The 24,226-nt window shown below is 37.1% G+C and overlaps 1 protein-coding gene across 3 annotated transcripts in view; it reads left to right on the top strand.

The window, feature by feature from the left end:
• Nucleotides 1-23,230, top strand: part of LOC310737645 (leucine-rich repeat and fibronectin type-III domain-containing protein 2-like) — a 133,727-nt gene extending 110,497 nt beyond the window's left edge. For 2 of the 3 annotated variants that reach the window (XM_083562103.1, XM_083562102.1), the window contains 2 exons: nucleotides 15,551-16,947; nucleotides 21,464-23,230. In XM_083562103.1, coding sequence (XP_083418229.1) covers nucleotides 15,572-16,947; nucleotides 21,464-22,391 — 2,304 coding nt within the window. In that variant the 5' untranslated portion in view covers nucleotides 15,551-15,571 and the 3' untranslated portion in view covers nucleotides 22,392-23,230. Of the gene's footprint in view, nucleotides 1-5,761; nucleotides 5,831-15,550; nucleotides 16,948-21,463 lie in introns of all 3 variants that reach the window. The other variant, XM_083562104.1, reaches the window with a different exon arrangement.
• The last annotated feature ends 996 nt before the right edge of the window (nucleotides 23,231-24,226 follow it).

Genomic DNA, 24,226 nt, shown 5'->3' with positions numbered 1-24,226 from the left:
AACTAGTTCCTACTATGCTGCTAAGAGTTTCTTATTGACAGCCAGAGAATAACGTAGAAATGTTTCTTTTTATGTATTCAACTCTCCATTTTTTCTTGGTGCAAGATATTACTGAGGGATTTAACATCAGCACGAACAAAAGCCTACCCGGTTTTAAAAAGTTTATGCATGTTGGTTTGAATATGAGTTTGGTTCTTCTGTGTGTAATTTAAAAAATTTTAATTTTTTGGTCGTCCCTATTTTCATGCCTGGTCTTCGTCTAAAAAAGGGATTAGTTTATTTGAAGCCTTGAGCGGAGTGTGTGGGTTTCTTCACTCCTCTCTCCTAGCTACTGTTTTCCTTGGTGCTAAAATGTGCAATGCTTTCTAATCCTTGCCAATTGTAATTTGAGTCGCCATGCAAGCAGTTAAAGGGAGTGGGTGGCAGTACACAGAGAAACACTAGCTTTTCTCTGTGTGCTATTCATCCTGGGACAAAAAAGTGTGGGCTTCCCTAATGTATGCTTTTCAAACGCACCCCCCAATCTCACACACACTCATGCACACTGTGCTTAATAATAATAGTACATTTAATTTATGTAATTCTGTCATTTACAGTTAGTAAACCACATTTCATAACACACATACAGTATATAAATACCTGAAATTTGGACAGTGCTGTCAAGGAAGCCAGACTGAGCTAGATAGGGAAATGAGTTTAAAAACAATGCATATACACAAATAGAAAAATACAGATCTATGGTGTACGCAGGAATATTTATATACAAACAAACATTTGCATATATGCATTGGAGAAAGCTGCATACCTTGCTTCCAGGGTATTTCAAATATGTATTTCAAATATAGAATACATTTTGTAATTTGTATTAGATAGGGTTGATGAAAATGGCTTAGTGTTTTGTATTTTTGTAGTGTTAAAATACTGTAAAATACTTTGTAGGAAGTCTACATAATGCAGCCTCTGATTGGTGCCTACTCAGTAGTTTGCCAAGACTTGTTGAGATCAGAACAGAAAATATATCCAAAGGAAGAAGGTGGTAAAGGGAAGAATTGTGCAGGCATACAGCTGTCAAATAGGTGTCCAGTAATTGAGAAATAAATATTTGATTGCTGAATATTGTCCCCTAATTGAAGTAGTTGTTTAGTAGGATCATGATTTTGCATACCATTACATAAATGACTGCCTGACCCATACAAATATAATTATATTTATGATTAACAATTAAATGATTCATTAGTTAGAAACTTGTTGTTGTGAATACAGGTGCCATCAGTTGTCTTTTCATGAATAACTTGTCATAGAGTCAGTGTTGCTGATGCAAAGTAATGTAGGCCCTTCATTACCAAACACCAAGGAAATAAATTAGGATACAATTATGATTCATTTGCAAACTGTTAAACATTAAACTGTTGGGTACTTTAAAACTAACCTTCATTTGGGAGATCACAGGGACATATATGTGAATATCTGATCTGTTAACTGGTTGCACATGTTAGATTTATTTCATGACTCAGCCAGACAAAAATTGTTGTTATTAAACATTGTTTACTTAATCAACTTAATCGTTAGTGTAATGGTGAAGGGATAAATCAAATATGATGGTACGTTTGCGAAGAAATTTCATGCTCAGTTGTAAAAGTATTTGTTAGTAGTTTTTTAATACAAAAAAACATAGTTTATTTTGATACATAGTGTGGCTGCTGTATATTGTAGATTCTGTTGATACACTTAAAGTTAATGTATTTGGTATTTTATTTTAAAATACATTTTGATGTATCTTTGCCCAATACTGCTTGCTTCTAACAAAATGATTTCCTTAAGAAACAAACAAATGTATCTTGAAAAATCCAGGAAGATGCTGAGGGAGGCAAAGGTGAGCCAACAGATTACAGAAATGCATCGTTGAATAGATTCCTAAATCTGTCCGTTTTTGAATTTTATTTATTTATTTATTAGATGCTTTATAAGAAAAAACTGTTTGCAAAGGTTGCATGAAAAGGAGCTTTTTTTGAGCGAAATCTACAAAACACGGCTTCTAGTTATCACCAAGCTTCATAGGATCTAAAAATCAAACAGTTTGTTTGTGCACAGCATTCGCATATTTGATCACAGAAGGCGACCACTTACTATGCGTACACACATTCATTTCCAAAGTTGAATGTAAACATTTGCATATGTGCATATATACAAATGAGTTATGTACATGGGAAATCTCTGAATGTTTCACTGTTAGGTGCATCCTCGTTTTAGAGCTGTTCATGGTGTCAGATATGATCCCTCGTTTATTCTCTGTCATCTCTGCTGTGTGTACATGTCCACTGTTTGAGAGTCTCTGCAACACTTAAGCCTCAGGAATTGCTGTGCCGCAGCACATTGCCCTGCATACGCAGAAGAGCTAAAGATAATTATGGATAATTGCTGTGGGAGAGATGGCTCTGCTCATTACTCAGTGGCCAGCAAGGTTTGGAAGGACAACAAATCAGCACTTATACAAGCGATAGAGAGAGAGAGAGAGAGAGAGAGAGAGAGAGAGAGAGAGAGAGAGAGAGTGCTCTGACATACAACAGCAGGATTTTGCCTCTGCATGCAAGTAACCATATGTTCCTCTTCACTATTGGCTTTCAGATCTAAGTATTCATGTTTTTAATGACTGCTTCTGAAATCCGTAATTGTGTATACTTACTAAGTAAGTGACTGTTTGAATTCTGTTGGATTGAGATTGGAAAGTGGTGGCATGAGATGTGTTGGATATTTGGTTGTGTTGGTTTATTAAGTGTTGGTGCATGTTTTTATAACTTCTCATCCTGAATTCCCCTTAGTATAAATACACACACCGACTCTCTTTTCTACATCCCTACATTTTCTGGAACTACTCTATAAGCTGTCACCAAGTTTGTCCACCATGAGAGGCAGGTCATTTAATGTCCTATCACCTCAGTTTCTGTGGGACTGTTTTCTAATTCCTCCCTTAACAACCTGCACACACACACACACACACACACACACACACACACACACACACACACACACACACACACACACACACACACACATCCACTTACCATTTGCCCTCCCTAAAGTTTTATTGGTGTGTATGTAGGTATTGATCATCAGGCTGTTTCTATTTTGTGTGAAGTGACCCATGGGCTAGAGAGCTGAGTGAGGCATGCATAGTAAGGAGATATCAAATTGTGTATTTAGACTAAAGAATTAATTAAGTCTTAAAATCAAATTAGACAAATAAACATTGTATAAAGTAATAAAAGAATAAAAAGTTGATTGAGAATTGTATCTAACGGATAATCAGGAGTGGTCTAATAATAATATCGGAGCCAGTAGTAGGGACCAGAAAAGAACACACTAGACCAGCAATGTATTTTTAGTTTGTTTGGTTATTAGATGGTAAACCAACAGCTCAGTGTATATATTCCAGGCCAGTGTTTGCTCAAGCTGAATATACTTGAGTGATTTCAGAGATTGAAATGTGGAAGCTCTGTATATAACCTGCATATCTGTTTAATAAATAAATGATGTTTATTATATATATAAAAGGTTTTGTTTGCTCTGTCTTTTATAAATCTCAAATTGTCATAATATTTAGTCTAAAAGTGCTTCTCTGTTGATCTTGTACTATTTGTAATCTTTACTTTCTAAAGCAACCTTGGGGTTCTATATTTAGTAGCCTATTTATTATACAAGAAGAAGCTGCAGCACTTTTAAGAGACTTGTTCTGGGCTATTCATTTAATTGCAAAAACTGGTGAATATGTTTGTTCAAGAAAATAAAATGACACCTGCCAATGGTTTCACAATTCGAATCACACACACACACACACACACACACACACACACACACACACACACACACACACACACACACACACAAACACACACACACACACACACACACACACACATACACACACACATGATTGTTTATCTGGTATCTCAGAATCTAGCCTTTTTTTTGCTTGGCTTGTTTGTTAATCAGCTGACCACTGCCTATCTTTACATTTGCTTCACTATTTGGATTTGTTTGTTTGTTGTAAAAATATAGACTTTTACCTGCAACTGCCTCTGCTGCCTGTCAATGTCGCATTGCCAGCAGACTCTTATTAAAAATTAATTGGGAATGGGTGATTGTCAGCTTCAATGTACAAAACCTTTAATGGATGCAACAATTTTCCAATTAACTATCTAAAAAATATGAATAAAATATTTATAAAATTATAGTAAGGATCTCATTTTGTAGACATGCTTCTAATTGAAGAGTCCTGGTCCACTGCATGGACATTGTACATCTTCACTGTACTTTATACTGACTGCTTTCTCTGTAGAATGGAGCCTTGGGATTGCAATGTGGTTTTATGCGCTATCGTATATATGTCATAGAAAGTGCAGCCCTCATAACTCTTCTTCCTCGCTGAGACAACACAATCACACTTCCCTGACCTCTCCATGCTCTCCCCATCTCTCCTACTGCAAACTCACTGATGGTTCGGAAAGTCTGAGACCACTACCGAGTGTTGATTTTTATTAGTTTTACAGTTAATGACACTTGTCAAACAAACCCCATCAATCTTCACTAATATCATTTCCAAACTACATGTTTGCATTAACTGAAAGAGGAAAATATAATCTGTAGAATAGTACGACATAAAGACTGGGTGATGCTATGCTCAAGATATTTTTTTAACATAAATTCCAGCTAGATTTTTATGTCTACATAATGTATGTCACACAAGAGTGTTTTCTTCTAAAGATCTTTAGTGCAGTGTTTTTAGTAAATAGGGTTCTCCCAGACCCATATCAAACTAAGAAAATTAAAGTGAATTCAAACTTGCAAACTAAAGCTGATGTAACATGTGAAAGTAAAAGATCAGTAAGTCAGTAAGATAAGCAAAAGCTGACTTGACAAGGAAAGCTCTCATGTCACAGCAGATCTAGTAAGTGACAGATATCTAAAAAATAAAAAAAATAAAATAAATAAAATAAAAAAAGGGAACTAATATGTAAAACTAGCTAGCCAAAAAAGATAATATAGCTAGCCTACTTGATTAGGCTGGTACAAATGGGTGAAACTGCGAAATAATAGAACTAACAAGCAAAAGGTTTTGACAGAAATATGTCACTAATGTTTGTTCCTTAAAGTAGTCAAACGTTTTCCAGATTGATTGAATCAGAATCTTCTGTTGGTGTTCAAAAAGCGTTTTATTACTATTCATTTCACTTTTTATTTCTTTAGTTTATTCATTCAGAATGTATTTTCAATTTAATAAATAGCACTCAGATTCTCAGATAGCTAAGAAATAATGTAAAAATGTTTTACGCATATTCCTACACTAACAGTAAATACTTTTTAAGAAAACACAGATACTGAACTTAACTGAACTGAACAAAATAACGTGTAGCCACAGCGGCTCACAGGTATTCAACATGTTCACAGATATTCAGCACCTGCTTTACCGTTCGCACAGCTATAATATACATTGGGAATTCTTTAGTTTCCCTTTCCTTCGTGAATTATTCGTCCCGTTTTCTAAACTTTTAAGCACATTTATTAAGCTGCTCTTATGCAAACATCCATTTTTTTACTTGGTGGACTCCAGTGGACTAATATTACTGTCTGGCAATAACACTGTTGAATTTATTAATATTTGTAACAACAGTCTGCGTCCGTTCCCTAATGTTAGTCTCTGTATTTTATAGTATAATGAATCAACTTGTAACTATGTGTTGTCATTCTTGTACTCTTTCCCTAGCTTCTTGCTGAAAAAAAAATTATCGAGCAGCCAGGCAAGAACACTGCTAAGTTCATCGATCTTCTCCAGGCAAATATGTTCTTCTCACACTTATAAAAGTCTTATCTGCAACTGCAAGCGACCTTGCCAGGACTTAAAGCGCCTTAGGAGTTGATTGACACTGTGATATCACGCCGATGAGAGCCTCTAGGTGGTTCCCCCCTCAAATCTCTAGCCTCTAAATGAGGAGGTTATGTAATTTGGGGAAGTGGTGGCTCCAGTGGTTAAGGCGCTGGATTACTGATCGGAAGGTCGGGGGTTCAAGCCCCGGTATTGCCAAGCTGCCACTCTTGGGCCCTTGAGCAAGGCCCTTAACCCTCTGTGTGCTCCAGGGGCGCCGTATCATGGCTGACCCTGCGCTCTGACCTCAGCTTCCAAACAAGCTGGGATATGCGAAGAACAACATTTCACTGTGCTGTAATGTATATGTGACAAATAAAGGCTATTCTATTCTGGCTATTCCATTCTAATGCTTATCAGATGAGTAAAAATAAGTTTTGCCTCTCAGTCTATTTACTTTTATTAATTTTTTTTAACAACCCTTCCAGATAAGATCCACGATTTACCAGTTCTCAGTGAAGACTCTAGACATCCCATGTGTGAGCCAGGTTTTGCCATTTGTATGAAAAAGAAATTTGGAGAGAAGGTCTGATTATGTGAAGACTGATCTCATAACATCTTCGGAGAGGTTGCAAGTGCATCATTAATGCCACTCATTTGAGATGTTTGTCATTTCAATAAAACTATAAACTGTAAAGCTAGTCAGCTTGCAGCATCTAAAGCAAGCCCTACTTTTCTGATGCACTTTTCCCCAAAGACTTCTGGACAATGTTCGATTCAATTTCCATGGTTACCAGGATGTCTCTGCTTGCATGAAGTGTGGTGAGGCAGTCTCAGGAAGTGTTTGTATTATTACTAATAACAACTTTTTTATAGTCATTATCAATTGCATTGTTCCAGAATTGTTCCAGAAGATTTTTTTTGTGCTAAACACAATGGAACAACAAACATATTCTGTCCAAAGTTTTCAAATTATGGGAGGTGTAAGATTAATTTGTTATGGTTATGTAAGGTGCTAACCACATTTTGATTAACACATCCCAGAAGTAAAATATGGTGGTGGCAGCATCATGCTTAAAAACTAGCATTCTTCTAGTAAAAGAAAACAATTTATTTATCCTATATGGTACAATTGTGTTACAGGATCATCTGAATGTACTGTATATTGTAATGGCTCAGTGTAAGGCCAGTTATTGTTTAAGGACAGCCAAGCAACTGTTTATCAGTTGATCTTTTTTTTCTTTTTCTTTTTTTTTTACACACTTTTATATGTGGTTTCTGCTTGGTTGGAGTAAAAAACCTTTATGCATAAAGATCATAAAAAAGACCTTTTATAGTATGTGTCCAATATTATGATAGAATTCTTTTTGGCATCTTGAGCAACCCAAAGTTTCACCAGAATTGTATTAGTCTCCTGGAGTTGGAAATTCATTTTTAACAGCATGCATGCAATCTGCAGTGTGTGTGTGCGGGTGCGTGTGTGTGTGCGGGTGCAAACTTTATATATTTAATCATAGAGGCAGACCAGCAGGTTGGTACGACCTTTGTTTCTCTGTACCCCACACCCTCATTACATACACGCAGACACACGCACACACACACGCACACACACAAGCACACACACAAGTGTCAATAGGCATTATTTCTTGGTGTCATCCAAATGACCTTAAAAATCAGCACCAATAATCTGAGGTAAAAAAACAGTAATATATTCCTCATATTATACTTTTACAGTCACCATTGTGTGTGTGTGTGTGTGTGTGTGTGTGTGTGTGTGTGTGTGTGTGTGTGTGTGTGTGTGTGTGTGTGTGTGTGTGTGTGTGTACGTTTGTGAGAGAGGGAGGCAGGCAGAAAAGTAAGGTACATGCACTTCAAAATTGAATACATGAAGGAAGAGGCAAGCGAAAGAGGGAGGGAGGTGGGTGGAAAGCAAGGTCGTGCTTCTGTTCTTCCTAAAATCTAAAGATACAAAACAGCAAGTGTCTGTCAATCAGTGTATCAGTAGTTTTCCTTTGTCTGTCTGTCTGTCTGCATGGATTGATGCTTGATGAGATGGATGGATAATACACTATTGGATGATTAATGGATTGAAGAGCCATATGATTTATGTATAAAGGACAAATGTAGGGATAGATGGATGACAGACAAGTGGGTGGTGGAAAGAGGGATTGATGTGTGATAAATCCAGTATAGTAATTTAATAATAGCAATAATAATAATATTAATAATTATTATAATTTACACTAATGAATATAGGGTCATATGGGAGCATTTAATACGTGTGTGTGTGTGTGTGTGTGTGTGTGTGTGTGTGTGTGTGTGTGTGTGTGTGTGCATGCATTCTAATCCTGTGTGGATAATTACACAGGCAATCAGAGGTTGTGTCACTTCTGCAGTCACAATTAATCCGTAATTAAAGGCTATTAACTCTTAAAGAGGTCACTACCAGCAGGCAGGTAGAAGTCGAGTGATTTCGAGCAGAAGGAGAAGGAGGAAAAAAGATTGTTTTCTTTCACTCAATAAGCCAAACGAGTTTACTGTCACTGCTGATAAATGAGTGCAGTGTGGCGAATACACTCCACTCAGTCACGCAGGCAGCGCCACAGTGAAAATACAGACACTGAGCTGAGGCGAGCTAATGAACTTGGCTAACAATTTACCAGCTAGCATGTAGCAATCAAAGTCTTTTATAGGGGCAATCATTTACATAAAGGTACAATGACAAAGGAAATACACACATTTAGTATTTGTGGGACCAGATTGAGTGATTTTTCTCTCCATACAGAAGAAATAATTTATTTGTTAAATGCAGGTATGCAAGTTTATTAGAAGTGACATTTATGTCATAAACAAGGACAATGTTTTTTTGTTTGTTTGTTTGTTTCTTCCTTGTTGGTGGTGGGTTGGCACTGACATTTACACACAGGTGCCAGCATATTAAAAATCAGAATCAGCTTTATTGGCCAAGTATGCCTGAGCATACAAGGAATTTATTTACGGTTCTGCGCAAACCAACAGTACACATTTAGCATTCAGGCACTGTACATGAATTCTGGACTGAACAAGACAGACTAATCGAATATGATTACACAGAACACAACACAACTAGATAACCAAGCAACACAAAAAAACAAAAACAAAGCAAAAATAAGCAATTCATACATTTATGAAGTCACCTGCTGTATACTTGGTGATATGTGTTCACTTGTACAAAACATCAACATTGATGGTCATTTGTATGATGGTTACATAGACGTTAAAATGCATGAAATTTACATTTTACATTTAAAGCATTTGAATTTGTTCTACATTCAGCTGTCAGTCATATATCTTCTCATTTAGAGACTACATATACTGTACATTGTTTGTAAACACATTTTTAAATATAGCAATAAAATAGAATGTGCTAATGAGTTAATATTAATTTGAACCCTGGATAAGCGTTTTTAAATCTAAATGTTTTTATAATGAATTTGTTCTACATTTAAATCATAATCAAGTCATGATGGTAATTTTGTACTGTTAATATATTAGTTATTAATAAACATTGTTTGTAAGCAATTTATCGAATATATTGTATGCATACACTCTGAACTAAGCCCAAACCCATATAGTGGGTTCTTTAGGTAATCTGTTCCCTCTGTATAACTTAGCCAGTCATTACCAGATCAAAAAAACAACACTATGTCAAGTCAAGTCAAGTTTATTTCTATATCGCTTTTCACAACGGACATTGTCTCAAAGTAGCTTTACAGAATTTAGGAGTTGAGGTGAACGATGTGTATTTATCCCCAATGAGCAAGCCATGGCTATGTCACTCAGGGGTAGATATTAGAGCTGTTGTGTCATACACCCAAGTGTAATTTACAGAAGTCTAGTCAAGTCAATTATCACGCAAATGTATGCTGACATGTATAGATTTTAAGAAAATAATGTACACTTTTTACAATGTATCATGATTAATTGTTATAATCATGTATTTTTGCAATATTATGTTGTCGTGACTACATAATGAACAGATGTGAACAGATTTTACTGTACTATAAATTGATGGCCCCTAGTCTTCATTTGAGCTATCCCCCCCCCACACTCCACCCTGGACAAATCAATAAATCAAAGATGTTTTTTACATCTTAGTGTCTCACCATTTGTGGTGTTAGTGGTGACTTTATTTTTAACTGTTCACTGTTCCTCGCCTCTGCCCCAGCAGTGCTGTCTAATGGCTGATTTTGCTCCCTAACGCTACATTTTCAACAAGCTAGGATATGCAAAGAGAATTATTTTCCTGTACTTATAAGATATAATACTGGCAATCTTCCCAATTTTTTTTCTCAAACTTAATTTTAAACACAACTGAAAAAAACTCCCATTAACCTTGTTTAAAGTGTTGGTGTTGGAAACAGAAAGTTGCACTGAAGCAGAATTTGAGTTCTTTAGGTTTTGTTAACAGTTGTAAATAGTTTAGTAAACAGTGTCATCGTGTTACTCCTTCCTATTGAAGATCCAGTGTTTTATATTTTCAATTTGGCTCGGATTTTTATTGATGCTCTCTGGTGAGAGGAATCACGAGCACATTCCTTCTAACGTGGATGTTAAGTGCTCTCCACTAATCCAGTTCTCTTTAAGTTCAGTGACATTTCAGAGCAGCTTAACACATCTTACAGCAACGTTTTTTTTAATGGCTCACATGCTTCATAGGGCTTTTTATTTTAGATTTTTCTATTTTAGCACAAAAAACGTTCACTCCCAAGCAAGCTGTCAGAGGAACATCATGGGAGATTTTCAGCTGAGTGTTTCAAGCTTCTCCTGAAGAGATAAAATGCTAACGACCCTGCAGCACTGAGCTCTGACTGTGATCTCTGCTGATGACAGAACGCTTGTGAATAGATGTTTTGTACACTGGGCATAATTTTTGAGTGATATATACTGAAAGGTGTATGATGTAAGTTATGTCTTTGAGGATAATCATAATGACAGTTATGATAGTTGATATGCCTGACAGAATAGCCATCCTCCAAGGGCTAAGTTTATACAGTTTAATTAAATTACTAATGACAGAAATCTGTCCAGACAGCATGGCGGTGCAGTGGGTAGTGTTGCCTCAAAGCGCCAGAGTCCCTGGTTCAATCCTGAGCTCGGGTTACTGTCTATGTGGAGTTACTATGCATGTTGTCTATGCAGGTTTCCTCTGGGTTTTCCTACCAGAAACAAGTCAGTAGGTGGATTGACAAAAATAAATTACTTAGAAGTGAATGAGTGTGTGTGGGGGGCTCTGTGAGCGACCAGTGAATTCCTACCTCACATTCAGTGTTCCCAGATTCACTGCAACCATAACCAGGAGAAATTGGAAAAAGAATAATTGAGAAATTTGTGCCTTTGTTATCTCTTGCTGTCCCCCGGCCTCTGTTTTAGCACAATCCGTGTTAATTAGCTTAAATCACTTACCACTTAACCAATATTGATTTAGTAATGATATTAATCAATAGTTTCTGTTTACTGAGAACATGAAGATGGTCTTTAACTCTTGCTTTTTCTCTTTGTACTAGTACAAATAGATGGCCCTTTTTCATTTGTTAGAAAATATATATTTTTTTATTATAAATCTTTATTTACATTTTATATTGTCACTTTGGTTGTAACAGCTCTAAACAGTCATTGCCCCACTTTTTTACACTTTGACGGTAATGATAAGCAAAATAAAGCTGCAGCTTGTCAAGGAACTGACAAACTGAAAAGTAAAAACACTGAAAATACCTTAAGTAACAACTTTACCTTTAATTGCTGACACTGACTGAAATTTCCTTTAAAATAGCAATCCATTTTGAAATCCAATTATTGCTAGTCTAAAATTTTATGAGCTGAGTTGATATAAAATGAGAAACTGTAACGGATTAGAATAAGCGCATTCATATAAACTCGTGATTAGCCAAACAGCTGACACTACTGTCAGAGCTGCTTTTATAGAAAACCATTTAACACAAAGTTCAGTAAGAATCAAGAATTCAGCACCACTGGTCTATAATAAAAGTGAAAACATTGCCACTGTTACAGTCATCATTCTGTCCCTGTCATCTCTCAGACTGGTCGACAATGAAATAGGCCTCTATTGAGTTCTATTGACTGCTGTTTTTATTTTTTTTTTTCCACAGAACAAAATCGCAGAGTGGAGTCCCTTCCAGTAGGAAGGGAGTGTGTGTGTGTGTGTGTGTGTGTGTGTGTGTGTGTGTGTGTCTGTGTCTGTGTCTGTGTCTGTGTGTGTGCGTGCGTGTGTGTGTGCGTGTGCAGATATCCACATCCAGGCCTCAAATTAAACGGTCATGGAAGATTTGTCCATTCGCCAAAGCCTCCGTGTCCTTCCCTGTGATTTCTCGGTGATTTATGCTACATGGGTGGCAGGAGCTAGCTTGTACTGGCCTTTCAGCAAATGAACACATTTAGTTGTGAGGAATTATGGGGTGGCAGGCACTGTGAGTTCTGCTCCAAAGCATCCAAACCCTTTTCTTTTAATGGAATTATCTTATTTATGAACACACTGCACCAATTTATGGGTTTACTTTCACACATAAATTGGAATCTTTCAATAATTAGGTAATGATTATATTTAGTGCATATCACTGTCACCACATCATGTTTATATACGAGGTGGTATCAAAAAGTTCTGAGACTAGCTCTGTTTACAAGAAAGTACTTTATTTATCTATGTTTACACAATCACCTATACAGTGCTTCCAGCATTCCTAACACTTCTGTAATGTGTCCTGAAAGTCTTCTTTTTGAAGTGCGTCAAGCACCTTCTACGATTTGCGCTGGATCAAGCTCAATTGCGTCAAAATGCTGACCTATGAGCTGGATCTTCATCTTCGGAAAGAGGGCAAAATCCCCAGGAGCCAAATTTGTTGAGTAGGGTGGGTGCGGAAGTGAGATCATGTGGATTGTTTTCCAGCGATTATCATGCACAAGTTGATGTTGTCCATTATGAAATCACAAATGCGATAACACACATGGTCTTAAAAGCACCAGTTAGTGCCATGAACTGTTTTTCCACGTTTTGATACCATCCTATATTTTTGCTCTCTTGTCTGTACTTTGCAAGACAACACAACAGTTACTTTTCTAGAATCAATTTTAAGTAGTATAAAAAAAGCCTATAATTCCGGTCACAATCCAAAGATGTGTGAAAGTGTAGGACTTTGGGAAACTTTCAGTTTAAATATATAACATATAGTGCAGACGTTATTTTAATCCACATATTATGGAATTACCATATATTATATCATACGAGTTCTCACAATTGTGGGTAGGTAGGTGCTTGGTAAAAATATTTATAATATAAATAGGCAAGCAATCCAAATTAGCAGGCAGAATCAAAAACCTAGACCAGGCAATGGTTCAGGAAATTGGCAAATAACAGTGCAAGGACAAAATTGGAATGCGAAACAAAACATGCCAAACCATGAAATCGATAAACATTCAAACGAGGAACAAAATGTCTTCGAAAACAACAGAGATTGGGTGCATAACTTTTAAAGACAACACAGAAGCAAAGAGGAATATTTACCCACATGAAATAAACAAGGAATTGGAGACAGCTGTGGACGAGACGACACTTCACTACAAGAATCAATGATGAGACAGGGGTGGAGATATTACTTAAATGAAAACAAAACACACAAGGTGCATGAAAACAGAGAATAAAATGCGTCCCAGCTCTGCAAACCATGCGGTTTTCGGCAAGAGGGGGGATTATCTCTGACATCAGAAAACTGAACAGCTCATAACTTGAAAAATAAACATTAAAAAATAATCGTTGTGATGAAACTAAAATTAATGAATCTCGTGTCACCCCGTGAGGAAGGGCTTTCTATTTTAAGTTTGGTTCCTCTCAAGGTTTCTTTCTTATGTTTTTCTCAAGTTTTTCTTTGCCATCACTGCCACTGCCACTCATTAGGGATAAATCTATAGGGATACATTTATGAATTTAAAAAGTTTCTGTACATTTGCTAAAACTGAAAATTAAACTGAATTCCAAAGGAGCTGAAAATAGCAAAACAGATGTAATTTGTTTAAGAATCTAAGACTGGTCTGTGTGCTGTGGCTAACAGAGTAATGTTGGATCAGTGATGTGCTCAGGCTAGTGGGCAAATGATTCAAGAGGAGTTTCCACTTCCTGTCATGTTATAGTAGTTACCTAGTTGTGTAAAATGACTAACCTCTCCACATAATCGCTCTGGCTTGTCTTTTGCAATTTTATCCAGGTGGCCAGTTTGCTTGCTTGTGTCTGATTCTTGTTTTCTCTTTATCTCTGTCAGACTAGGCACTGTGTGACTTTGTTCTCTCACCGTAGCCTTATCACTTCTAGTACTATTAAATGTTCCATTGTTGTTTTTATTTATTTTTTGGTTTCTTATACATTTTGTGGTTCTGGACATCCCTGTTATGTTATTTTAGGGTAAAAATAAAGGCGAAGACCAAGGTTGTAAAAAAAAAAAAAAAAAAAAGTAGCATCACGCTGAGATGCTCACAATAAGTCGCATTGCTTGGCTGTACTGCTTTGTTGAACTCCCGCTCAGTTCACGTGAAGCTTTAGAACACACAGTAAGGCACACACAGGGACAAAAGATGAAACAACCATGATCAAAGATGAGCTGGATCAGTGGCTATAAGAATGACCTGGGGAGGCTGTTTGTACACACACACACATACACACACACACACGCACGCAAACATACATACATGCATGGTATATTGTGTAGTCAAATTTAATATATGTAATTACAAAATAGAATAAAGTCTAATGTTTTCTGCCAATTTCTAGAATGTTTGCTATATTAATTTAGAGATATAAACAATAAAATGTACATTTGGCCCTTGTTTAAATCAACTTATATCCATTCATTCATTCATTTATTTATTAGTCATTAATAAAACTGAGAGTTTAAGGGATAAAGGCCATGCTCATTCAGGGTGCTTTATGGTGCTGAGAACAGAAGGTCCCATCTTAACCACCGAGTTACCAATGAAATATAAATGACTAGGGACGCATAATCATAAGGTTATTTCAAGCTGTATCTTTCTTAGATATATTGACTGGCTAATGTAGCATTAAGTCCTTCTCGCACTATAAAGACAAAAAAAGTCATTGATGTACTACAAAGCAAACTTCTGAGAACTTGTCCTAGCCAATGGAAGCTCAGTCAATGTTCTGAGCTATTCATCAAAAGATTCTGCCTATATCTTCAAGCAGTCACTTTAAAATCAATATGCAATGCTCTTAACCCCCAGCTGCTTAGTTAAGTACCTGAATATATTTCAGATAAATTTTTTGCATTTGATAAATACATGAATTCAAGCACAATATAAATAAAAGTTAAATATTGCTATAAACACAATATAAGCCATGGTTTGTGGGGAAAATAATTTAGCAGTGCAGAAATCATTAAACATCATTATCTTTGAAACATTATCTTTAGTCATTTAGAGGTGGAAATGGTCATGCTTATTCTTTAAAGTGTTAGCTCACTTAGCCCACAGAATCTACCATGGTCACTGTGTTTCCATTGTGCCAAAACATATAAACAAACATCTGCCACAGAGACCTGCTCCAAAGATAATGATGTTTTGTTCCCCATTAGTTATTATCACAAATAGACATTTAAATTATCTAAAATTATTTTTTTTTTCCTTCTACAGGCCCCTTTTTATGAATCGACCATGGACCGTGTGCTTTGGCAGCTGCTGGTCCTGGTTATGACTGTGGTGGTTGTTCATGCATGTCCCAAATACTGTGTGTGCCAGAATTTGTCAGAGTCTCTTGGGACACTGTGTCCTGCTAAAGGCCTTTTGTTCGTACCAACTGACATCGACCGGCACACAGTAGAGCTCCGTTTAGGTGGAAACTTCATCTTACGTATTACACCGCAGGACTTCGCTAATATGACTGAATTAGTAGATTTGACGTTGTCCAGGAACAGCATCAGTTCCATCCAGCCATTCTCCTTTGCTGACCTTGAAACACTGCGCTCGCTGCACATGGACAACAACCGCTTATCTGAATTGGGACCGGATGATCTCAGAGGACTTGTAAACCTTCAGTACCTAATTCTAAACAATAACCAGCTACGCCGCATATCTGAACATACCTTTCAGGACTTAGTTCCAGCAATCGAGGATCTTGATTTGTCATACAATAACCTGCAGACGCTACCCTGGGATTCAGTTCGTCAGATGGTTAACCTGCACCAGCTCACTTTGGACCACAACTTGCTGGAATACATTCCTGAAGGTACCTTTACTGACCTGGAGAGACTTGCACGTCTGGACCTGACCTCCAACCGGCTACAGAAGCTCCCACCAGACACAATTTTTGCTCGGGCACAAGATTCTTTGCCGGAATTGGTGCAAGTCTCTACACCATTTGCACCACAGCTTTCACTAAGCATTGGTGGAAATCCACTGCACTGCAACTGTGAGATGCTCTGGTTTCGAAGGCTGCAGCGGGAAAATGACTTGGAAACTTGTGCTTCCCCTTCAAATTTGAAGGGCCGTTACTTCTGGACCATAAGAGAGGATGAGTTTATATGTGAGCAGCCCCTTATCACACAGCACACGCACAGGCTGTTGGTTTTAGAGGGCCAAGCTGCCAGCTTAAGATGCGAGGCCACTGGAGACCCGACTCCCACAATTCATTGGGTAGCCCCTGATGACCGTCTCCTTGGCAACTCCTCTCGGATTGTGGTGTACAGCAATGGCACACTTGTTATTACTATTACTACATCCAAAGACTACGGCACATTCACATGTATTGCTGCCAATGTTGCCGGTGAATCCACAGCTTTAGTGGAACTGTCAATCGTTCAGCTGCCCCACATAAACAATGGAACTGGACAACCCAAATCTCGTCTCTCTGATATCACAGGAGCCTCAAAGGCAACGCCCAAAAGCCAACCAGAAAAGGACAAGCCAGTTTGGGTTTCTGAGGTGACCGCAGATTCTGCCCTCATCAGATGGTCCATCAGTAAGGCTGCACCTAAAGTGAAAATGTACCAGCTGCAATACAACTGCTCAGATGATGAAGTGCTCATTTACAGGTACAATATTTAAAAATACACTTTATTGTGCAGGGTTCAGGGCTCAGTGTGGTGTATATATTTAATAGTAAGATCTGATCATTTGATTCACAACATTTTCTTCAGGTGGCACTGCAATGCTATGAGATAAGGGTTTTTATATTCACTTGATTACAAGCTCAACCAGAAAGTGATGCATTTTAGGTATAGTGTTATCTTTGATTGTGTAACCTTATTGCATTCTTCAGTGAGCAATCCATCAACCCCTGCCTGGTCTACTAAATAGTTCATCAATCAGCTTTTTTATCTTATATTTCTGACTGACAATCACTCAATTTTTTTTTAATCAGGTTTTTTATCAAGTGACAAACAATTAAAAAAAATATTAGCTGAGCTCTTTTGCTAGCTAGCTAAGATTAGATGAATTATCAATCGATATTTTATATATATATATATATATATATATATATATATATATATATATATATATATATATATATATATATATATATATATATATATATATATGTCCAGTAGCCAGAATCACTGTTAGCATTCTAGATATAGCATAACACAATGCTTTCTTTTAACTAATGGACATTACTGCACACATATGAGCATGAGATCTGGATAGAACAAGCACCGGCCTGGTGGCACAGTGTGAGTATTCCTCTGTGTCCAGTGTCAGTCAGTATATATTTTTCTGTTACTGACACTTTTATAGTGTACGCGAAAACATTGTTGTTTTCCTGTTTCCTCAACTCTCCTTTCATTTCTTTGAATTTCTCAACTCTCATGAGTAGCATTTTGAGTCTTTTGGCCCCTGGCACATGAAAATGATATAAAGTGTTTTACAGCGTGCAAGAATAGTGCTGTAAATCTGAGCAAAATGAGCAGAAAAACCCAAGCAGATAGAAAATCCAATTACTTAATGCCATTTAAATCATTTATCCATTAGTATCTGGGGAAATGTGTGACAGCTCCCTCCTTTCTGCTAAGACCATTGGCTGAGAATCTGCACTTCCCATATCTCTTAAGGCATTATGTATTTATCATCTGTGTGGAAATTGAGGTTTAATCATATAAAGTAGGTGTATTCTACTGTGTATTATATCCATGTGTTATTATTAAGTGGTCTTATTGTTACCTCTGACACCATACCTCTGTTACCATAGTAACAAGAACATTGTTGTTGTAATATATGGTATGGGTTCTATGTAGCAATGTAAATATAATTCCAAGGACAATAGGACAAGGTACTGTTAAGTATTGAACAGGACAGGATGGTTAAAGACATCTAGCATACTGCCAAAAGGCAGATATAAGTGGACTATAGACAAGAAGTGACATGTTAAATGGAAAGCCATTGAAAGGTTTTAGCTCAATTGCCATAGGGCATCTATGACAATCTTTATCCCTCATTGTCCGTAATGTCACCCGCTGTGCGATTTAGTGTGCTTGTCTGTCTCACCTTGTGATATATATTGCCATGCTGTCTGGGCAACTTTGCTCACTGGCTATTCATTGCTCTGGGTCTGTCTGTTTTATTAAAGCCTATATTTGATTGACAGTAAACAAAGACAGCTCATCATGTCATTTTTATTAAACTCAGTTATAGTGTGTAAAAAGCATGACAGCTATGCAACAGGCGAGAACTTCACATGTTATGCCATGAAACAATTATGGTCTTTGTAATTACTGCTGGGAGGACCTTAATTTCAGAGGTGTATGGTTGCTCAGCTCACACAGGAATAAATAACCTTCGCTCATTAACCTTATCTATTTATTAAACACTATAAATCGGTTTCTGTGTTGTGGTGAGTATCATTCTAATAGATAATTTGTTAATTTGGTTTGGTTGACCTGTTGCAGTGTTATTCTGACACCAAAACAGAAAGGGCAGCTTAAAGAGCCTTTAAAAGTAGGCTTCTGCTTCTCCATGCTTCCTTGTTTCTTTTTAATGCGTCTATCCATTAGTGCTATTGTGATGTGATGTTCAAACTGCATTTGAGATTAGTTCAATGGCCAAACCAGAAAATTGTCAAGACCTATTTATTTTACTCTGCATGCTCTCCATTCTCTTGTTGCCAGTTCCAGGCCCGTTTGCTATTTTTGCCTGCATAAAGCCAATCAAGTTTACCCTACAAAGAGGAATCACTGTTGTAGGAGTGCATTTGCATGACATTATTCCAGAAAGATCCAGGCCAAGGAAACAGGCAAATAGGAGTTATGTCTGAAACTGGAAGTGTCTAGTGAAAAATAAGGGAGTAAAAACGAGCCATGAAATGGTGTAATTATTATAGAGGGAGGAAATATGCAGGCAAAGAGGAGAGTATAAAGAATTAATTTTTTTTGGCGTGTAAGTTTTATTAGATCAGGTCTGTGACTAAAAGTGCAAATGGGTAAAAGGTGCTGCAGACAAGATCCATGAAGCTCCTAAAGAAAAAGTGGGCAAATATTTGCCCACTGTTATAGTAGCTGTTTCCTGCTAGTTGTGTTTCATGATTCACTCTCCTTGATTAATGTTATGGTCTCATGCTGTCTCTGAGAAAGAAAAGCGTCAATCTTCCTAAATTGTCTTTCAGTGCCTGAAGCCCTGCTAAAACTCATTCCTTCCGATCTTAAACTTCCACTTATTTTTTATACTAGTATTATAAGCAGAACCAAACATGTCTCATCAGGGTTCCAGTTCCAGAGGTTTTAAATAAAACAAAATGAACTGCTGGACAAAACCAAACTTTAATGGGTGCAGGGAAGCATGCAAGCTTGAAATGGCTAGTGAATTGTAAGAAAATTGTAGTGTAGCCTTATTGTATATTAGATACAATCACCAGAAGCCCTAAAATTTCACAGCATCTTCACATCCTATATAGATCTGACAATGCCATGGAAGCAGAAACATGGTAACTATTGTATGTGTGAATTGGAGAGACCTAAAGGTAGAGGGGTGATGTACAGAACTCAAATAGCATCCAACACAGTCCAGTAATGGATTTCATTCCAAATGTCTGTTATCAAATACTCTCAGTGTGAAGTGCATACAAATGAAGGGGCTTTTATCTGACAGCTGAATGAGCAGCAAGTGAGCAGATTGCCATGAAGGTCCATTCATAAGACTATGAAGTGATTCAGTTATATAGTGTCATTGTGAGATAATAAAGCAACTGGACCTGTCAAAGTTATCTGAGCTATTAAAGTCATGTCAGTTTCTCCCCATAGTCCCTCACTCTAAAAATGCACAAACACAGTGGAATGAAAAGTAAAGGCAGAAGACAAGCAAAGTTGTTCCTTCATATAAGCACTTAGAAAATTTATTTCCAAACACTCTATGCATGCCTGCATTAAATTAATTTGTATGATTAGTTGCCATCTCACAACATAAAAGTTTGATCCTGAACCTAGTTCTGTGGAGTTTCTTTGCATGTTATTCCTGTGTCTGTGTATTTTCTAAAAAAACATGCCACTAGGAAAATTGTCTAAGAAAATTTGACCATAATTGTGATTGAGTGTGTGATTGTGTGTGCATGGTGACTGGTGTTAGACTGGTGTCCCATGCAGGGTGTATACCACCTAACACCCAGGGTTCCAAGGATAGGCTCCAGATCCATTGTGGCCCTGACCAAGATAGGGTATAAGTGAGTAAGTGATAGTGCTAAAGTACAATGGCACAGCTGATGTTTCTAGCCAGGATTGGATCAAAATATTGTAGTTAACACATTTATCAAAATATTTATATTATGTCAGAGCTTTTTTAATTTTCCTTAAATTCCATATTGAAAAAGTTGCATCTTTTACATTGTATTTATTTATTTTGGTGATAGTTCATATTTTGGTGATTGATAGCAAGATGTTGCTAAACATATAGCAGCTTTAATATAAAAACAGAAGGCAAATAATACATAGTTCTTTATAGTTAGTATTAAAAACAGAGTTCCTCAGATGATGAATTCTTAAAGGTCTATGCTAATTAAGTAATGTTTTTTAGCACTTGCTGGTTTCTTCCAATTGCCCAAATGTATAAATTCTCTGAGATTTATTTATTTATTTATTTATTTATTTATTTATTTATTTATTTATCCTGAATCACTGCAATATCAAATAGGCCATCTGTTCACAGTGTTGGGGCAGATGGCATAAAGAGATAATGCCAGTTATTTCAGAAATCATTCTGAGTTGTATGAATAAAATCTTTTAATTTCATTTAAACTAACAACATTGTACTAAAACAACGTATAACATTGGAGCAACAAAATCATAAAAAAATCAAAAATTTCCTGGCAAATATCTGAACAAAAGAAAAGCTTTTTTTACTCTTGCATAAGAGCACAACTGCAGTAGGTTACATTTCCAGAGCAGGTTAAGGTACCCTTTTAAGTGAACTCTTTTACAGCTATTGTATATTCATTTAAAATTCCAGTTAAGTGGAAAAGGACCTTTTTGCATAGTTCATACAAAAGTTCTGGCAAGCTAATACGACACTCCTTTTGTAAAGCGTGTTATTACACAGGATTTGAAGATTGTGTTTCTTTTTTTTAAGGATGATTCCTGCTTCCAGTAAGGCATTCCTAGTAAACAACTTGGTCTCTGGAACCCGTTACGATTTGTGCATCTTGGCAGCCTGGGATGACTCTGCAACTACGTTGACAGCTACCAGCATTGTGGGTTGCGTTGAGTTCTACACCAGAGATGATTACCCACAGTGCCATTCTCTGCATGGGCAGCTACTAGGTGGCACGATGATCCTGGTGGTGGGAGGTGTGATTGTGGCTACGTTGCTGGTCTTCATCGTCATCCTAATGGTGCGCTACAAGGCTGGTGAGGCAGGGACATTGACTGCAGTTGGGGCTGAGCTTCCTGTTAGCAAGTTAAGCGACGTTGGAGATACCTATTCGCAGACCAATGATGGGCATCTGGGTCAGAATGGAGTCTTTCTTACTCCTTCAAATTCCAAAGCCAAACTCAAAGCCAAACCCAAGGTGAGTCTACGAGACGAGGTAGTGGAGTTTAAATGTGGCTCTCTTCAGAGTAGTATGAGCTCTCTGTCCTCATCCTCATCCTCCTCTTCTGCTGGTTCTTCAAATGCCTTGCACACCTGCAGCCCCAATAGTGCTTTAGCCAATATCTGGAGGTCAGCATCTCTCAAACCTCGGGGAAATCTGGACCATCTGTTGGGGGCTATTAACTCTCTGGAAATTAAGAGCCAGGCACCTTTGGGAAACACCAAAACTGGTCGTGCAATGGCATCAGCAGTGCCCCCAAATGATAAGGAGCCCTTGCTGGGCCGGACATTGGACTCCAAGTTCAGACGGAGTCACTCGTTTGATGCTGGTGAGTTTGCAACAACAATCAGTGGCGTCTGGACAAAACGTAGCCTCTCCATCAACGGAATGTTACTCAAGGATGATATGGCTAACAGCAGGGGCACTCTGGAGGGCTCAGAGTGGGTGATGGAGAGCACTGTGTAAATTGTGTACAATATCTTCAAGCTGACATCCTGCCCTTGTGTGAAAGTTAAACAATCAAGGGAATTAGGGAAATCTTTTCTCATGCATGGAATTACATATCTGTTCATCGAATATAAAACATATATTCACTATACAACATGCTGTATTGGACAGGCAGTTGTAAGCGTTATGTTCTGGTGAATAAGTGCATTTGTGTGGGTGTATTCATGTGTGTGTGGCATAACAGAGTATGTGTTGAGCAGCAACTCAGCTTCATGAATGAGAAAGTTCAGGTCATTTACCCTCGGGATTCTGCCGTTCATCAAAGTCATTATAGTGTGACCAGATACATGACTGTTAAATGGCAGTTAATAAAAAAAAAAGAAACAAAAAACCTGCCAACGCTTTCTCTGCTGAAGAGTACTGCAAGTTCAGTCTGTACAGAAATATATCTGTGTTATAAATAATATTTATAAATTTGTTGAAGTTAAAGTTTTATATTTTTATCTCAACAGTGTCATACCTCTCTTTTTCAAAGGGAAGAGTTAAAAAAAAAAAAAGCCACAGATTTTTCATACCTTTTTTTTTTTGGCTTTACTCGCTATTCTCTTACTTTTATCCCACTCATGTCCTTAAGGACTCATCTGCAAAGAGCAGTATTTGAAAGTTTCTGTTGAAAGAATCACAAATCTCCAATTTAACTTTTTACTAAATATTGAAGTGTATTACATTTTCTGTCACATAGTATGTATACATTTTCTTTGTCCCCATATGTACAAAGGAGTTGGATAAATACCAGATAATTTTGCTGTAAGAAATAATGTCTGTAATATAATAAAGTATTAAGACCCTCTAATAAATTCATGGCTACTAGCCAAGAAACACTCATCAAGCCATTGCACAGTACATACATTTCTGTCATGCCCTGTATGTTAGAAATTCCTCTTATTTAAAACTGTACATTCACATAGTTACAAATAATGCCATAGCGAACAGAGAAGTCTACATATGTTTGACAAAGCTTAAATTAAACATATCAGGACATTGATATATTGCATTTAAAATATTGGATTTTTTTAAAAATAATTATTAAATGCCTTAGAGTTACCTTCAGGAGCCAGTGATAGACAACGCCAAAGCCAATCATCGCAATCTAATCATATGTGCCAGATGGATGTGTGAAAATGTCACAGTCCAAATCTGCTGGAAGTGGCAGACATTAAATTGGAGACACACAGGAGTGGTCTATGAACTGCTTTCTTGAAATGAGCATGCTTTGCAAAAGCTTATTATTTTCTCATTGCCGTGATTCTCATTCCCAGTAATGAGGTCTGAGTGCACTGCATATTTTTTGGTGTATTCCTTGTCCTAACACGTTATTTATTTCATGAAGGACTGGGAGCAAGTGTGCCCAGCAAGCATACTCAATGTTCTCTTAACCCCAAACCTACTTATGATTGGTGTCCAATGTTTGCTATTTTAGGAACAACCTATTATTCAGAAACAACATAGGAGACGATTAGCTGATCACAACTATAAGAATTTGATGTAAAAGCATTCATTAGTCCTTCTAGTTGGGGTTAAACAAAGCAAGATTATGCATCTTAACTATAATTGCTCATTAATTATATTATATATAGTTTGGAGTATGTATTCATGGAGAGTTAGACACCCTGCTTATTTGTCAGCTACATTGGAGTTGAAGCTTTACTGAATAACCAGTGATACAAATGTATAATATCTAGCATATTTTGGTTTGATGAGTTTGATGAGCAGAATTTCCACCATTACTGTTTGTATTCAAATGAATTGTCTAAGAACACACACCAGTCACCTCCTTAATTACTAATAAAAAC

The sequence above is a fragment of the Silurus aristotelis genome (assembly GCF_946808225.1).
Source record: "Silurus aristotelis genome assembly, chromosome: 15".
NCBI classification, from domain to species: domain Eukaryota; kingdom Metazoa; phylum Chordata; class Actinopteri; order Siluriformes; family Siluridae; genus Silurus; species Silurus aristotelis.
The sequence above is the reverse complement of the archived record's forward strand: the minus strand, read 5'-3'. Positions and strand labels throughout refer to the sequence as shown.